The 4,131-nt window shown below is 52.2% G+C and overlaps 1 protein-coding gene across 1 annotated transcript; it reads left to right on the forward strand.

Moving 5' to 3' along the window:
- The first annotated feature begins 360 nt into the window (after positions 1-360).
- On the forward strand, positions 361-3,838 carry LOC138364733 (uncharacterized). The gene is made up of 2 exons (XM_069324701.1): positions 361-425; positions 3,361-3,838. The coding sequence occupies exons 1-2, from the start codon at positions 361-363 to the stop codon at positions 3,836-3,838; spliced, it is 543 nt and encodes a 180-aa protein (XP_069180802.1).
- The last annotated feature ends 293 nt before the right edge of the window (positions 3,839-4,131 follow it).

Consider the following 4,131-nt stretch of genomic DNA (forward strand, 5'->3'; position numbering starts at 1 on the left):
CCTCAGCATCTCACCAAACACCAGAGATACGTATATATTCGGGCTGAGAATTTCTAGTCCCATTTGAGGTGGCGGATGAAGACAATCAACTCAAGACGTTGCCACAAAAGTTGAAGGTGTCGAGGAGCCCGAGGGAAGGAGAGAGACGTGTGTGGGTCACCCAGGAACCAGTCGTCTGACACTCAAGCCTGAAAGAATGTAGGCAGTAAAGAAGCCAGAGGAGAAAGCCCCCGAGACGGATCCACCGCGACAAGACAAGTTGACTAACAAGGCGGGTAGATTGCAGCGAGCTATGAAAACTGCGGTAAGCCAAGGGAGGGGGACTATAAGAGGCCAGGTAGCTGCAGCCTCAGGACAGGAATGTCTGTGCAACAAGGCATGTGGGCTGCAGCAATAAATCAGATAGACTGCAACAACAATTCAAGGTAAGTTGCGACATCAAATCCGGAAGGTTGCGACAAGGTAGTCAAGCTGCCAAGAGACCTCTAGGGGTATTAGACCGCGGTCAAAGTCACAACCATGGACAGAACGCTTGCTATAACTACACGTCTGCACACCAGGACTCAGATTCACGAAGCAGTTACGCAAGCACTTACGAACCTGGGGCCAGATTCACGAAGCAGTTACGCAAGCACTTACGAACCTGGGGCCAGATTCCCGAAGCAGTTACGCAAGCACTTACGAACCTGGGGCCAGATTCATGAAGCAGTTACGCAAGCACTTACGAACGTGGGGCCAGATTCACGAAGCAGTTACGCAAGCACTTACGAACCTGGGGCCAGATTCACGATGCAGTTACGCAAGGACTTACAAACCTGGGGCCAGATTCACAAAGCAGTTACGCAAGCACTTACGAACGTGTACATCTTTCCTCAATCTTTGACGGCTTTGGTTACATTTATTAATTAAACAGTTTACAAGCATGAAAACTTGCCAATCAACTGTTGTTATTGTTATAAACAGCCTCCTGGAGCTACGGAGCTCATTAACTGTTTAATAATTGTAAACAAAGCCGCCAAAGAATGAGAAAAGATGTATAGGTTCGTAAGTGCTTGCGTAACAGCTTCATGAATCTGGCCCCAGGTTCGTAAGTGCTTGCGTAACAGCTTCATGAATCTGGCCCCTGGGTACAAGCTCCACTTGAGAAGGCCTTCAGCCTGGAGAACCCACCAACATCAAGTTACAACTCGAACGCCAAATTGGGGGAGAAAGGAGTCAGTGGAATCAGCAAGTGAAACGCTTTTTGACTTCTGACGACAAATCCACAAGGGCCGTGACGAGGATTCGAACCTGCGTCCGAGAGCATCCCAGACGCTGCCTTAATCGACTGAGCTACGACTCTTGGACGCAGGTTCGAATCCTCGTCACGGCCCTTGTGGATTTGTTCATTTGATGCATTATGCAATTGTGATTTCTGTGTGTAATAAAGTAAGGGCGAAGAGGGAGAACGGCCTATTGACATAGCTCGAGTGCATGGGGGGAGTTGTGTAAAACCCTGGTGTGTGTCTCGGAGAGGCTGCAGGATCCAGTAAGTTCAGTAGAACTTCGGTTTTAATTTCTTTTAACCATGTCGTAGCTCAGTCGATTAAGGCAGCGTCTGGGATGCTCTCGGACGTAGGTTCGAATCCCCGTCACGGCCCTTGTGGATTTGTTAATTGATGCATCACGCAATTGTGATTTCTGTGGCTCCTGACGACATTTTGTAAGCGACTGCCACTATACAGCACTTGGAAGAGATACAAGGATATAGATTTTGAAATATGAGAACGGATTTATTATTATTATTAACATCTTTATTTATTATTGACAAACTTGAATCACAATTTTGCCTAATCTGAGGAACGGAGGAAAAAAACGGTGCCTAACCTATTGTTAACTATCGAGGATCGAACGCCGACCCGCAAGGCGCCGCTGTACCGCCCAGGTGGAGTACTCGGACAGACTGCAGAAAGTGAAACAGTTCTGCTACAAACCTGTAAAGACTGACATTAACTGAAACAGTCAATAGCAGTAGGCATCCAGCAGTCTCAGGAGACTATGGAGTTGGGCTCTGGTTGTCGGTCTGGAGTGGCCTCACCAGGGCACAAAACCTGGGTAGGTTGATTCGGGAGGAGAAGCTGTTACCCATGCAGCAGGTTCGAGCATTAATCACCCTTCTAAAACTTTCTAAAACAGCTCGAGCGTCCCCGACGTCAAGAAACCCTCCTCAAAAAGATAATAACAAAAGTGCCTTATCCTAACCAGAGGACCAACGAACAGAAAACGGAACAATATGTCTTTTTCGCGATCCGCTGCCATTTTCTTAAACACCTGTTTTAGTGGCCTGAGGCGGACTATACGTCAAAATACGACGTGCTACAGTCGGCACAAACTGTAGAGGTCTAGGTAGCTACTGCAGGAAAGATGATGAAAGTTTAGAGAGAAAAGAGGGTCGTAGAGGCACTAGAGGAAGCCGAAGTGGCAGTAGTAGGCATCCGTCAGTCTCAGGAACCTATGGACTTGCGCACTGGCGTCGGTTTGGTCTGGAGTGGCCCTCACAAGGGCGCAAAGCTCTTGTGAGGGCCACTCCAGACCTCCAGACCAGGCTGTTTCCCATTCCAGTACTGGAGTGGGAAACGGGAGGCGGCCGCAGCAATGGCCTTCGCAGAAAGGAACGGGCAGCTGTTGGAAATACTTTGGGTTGAGGGAATGGGTTAGCTAATGACTGTTCTGTGGCTCAGGGAGAGGAACAGGGGTAAAGTTTGGAGGCACAAGGAGGAACGTGCCACTCCAAAGGACTAGTCGTTGGAGAGAAAACTTGGAGAGAGAGAGAGAGAGAGAGAGAGAGAGAGAGAGAGAGAGAGAGAGAGAGAGAGAGAGAGAGAGAGAGAGAGAGAGAGAGAGAGAGAGAGAAAGAGAGAGACAGACAGACAGACTTGGAGGGAGTGACACGAACTGAAGATAAAACTCGCAGACTGGATTGCGGCTTCTGCTACCTCACCTTCAGAATTCATCAACTCTTCCTATCACAGTATGGGCGGCCCGTAGTACCTTGTGTTGATGGTGTGGCTCCACGTGCTGGGTCACGTGGATAAGTCACGTCATGACGGGAATTAAGACTGTTTATATTAACCAAAGCATTATTTGGTTTTAAACAACGTTGATCATGGATTTCAAAAGATGGCATTTGTCTCGTATATTGTTGACCTGGCCTCAATCTCCCACGGTACCCCCCCCCCCTTGGCCTATGCCATGGGGGGGGCTTGGAACATGGGAGGGAGGGTGAGGGAGGGACGGAGGAAGGGTAAGGGTAGGGACGGAGGAAGGGTAAGGGGGTGGGGGACGACTGCCGCAGCCGTCCATTAGCGGCAGCTCGTAAAGGCGTCAGAAGCGGTGGGATCAGCGCTCGCTGACATTAACATCGTCACTCCGGGCTCGTCTCGTCAACGCCCTCACCCCCGCCCTCACCCCCGCCCTCACCTCCGCCCTCACCTCCGCCCTCACCCCCGCCCTCACCCCCGCCCTCACCTCCGCCCTCACCTCCGCCCTCACCCCCGCCCTCACCCCCGCCCTCACCTCCGCCCTCACCTCCGCCCTCACCTCCGCCCTCACCTCCGCCCTCACCCCCGCCCTCACCCCGCCCTCACCTCCGCCCTCACCCCCGCCCTCACCTCCGCCCTCACCTCCGCCCTCACCCCCGCCCTCACCCCCGCCCTCACCTCCGCCCTCACCCCCGCCCTCACCCCCGCCCTCACCCCCGCCCTCACCCCCGCCCTCACCTCCGCCCTCACCCCCGCCCTCACCCCCGCCCTCACCCCCGCCCTCACCTCCGCCCTCACCAGTAACAGTACACAGTTGATTGACAGTTGAGAGGCGGGACCAAAGAGCCAGAGCTCAACCCCCCCCCCCTGCAAACACAACTAGGTAAGTACACCTGCCGACACCAGTAACAGTACACACCTGCCAATGGCAGCAACACTACACACCTGCCAACACCAGTAAATGTACACACCTGCTAACACCAGTAACTAACGCCACCGGAAATCAACGCAAAAGATCAACACCTGTTAAAGAGTGGACGTGGTTAAACACCTGCCAACATCACTACCACAAGCCGCCATAAACACGGTAAAACACCATTTACAACTACGA

Source organism: Procambarus clarkii, chromosome 14 (genome assembly GCF_040958095.1).
Source record: "Procambarus clarkii isolate CNS0578487 chromosome 14, FALCON_Pclarkii_2.0, whole genome shotgun sequence".
NCBI lineage: Eukaryota > Metazoa > Arthropoda > Malacostraca > Decapoda > Cambaridae > Procambarus > Procambarus clarkii.

Coding starts and splice junctions, on each gene's coding strand:
- LOC138364733 (XM_069324701.1), top strand. CDS start 361: ATGTCTGTGCAACAAGGCATGTGGGCTGCAGCAATAAATCAGATAGAC. Junction 426..3,360: donor GACTGCAACAACAATTCAAG/GTAAGTTGCGAC, acceptor CAGCTCGTAAAG/GCGTCAGAAGCGGTGGGATC.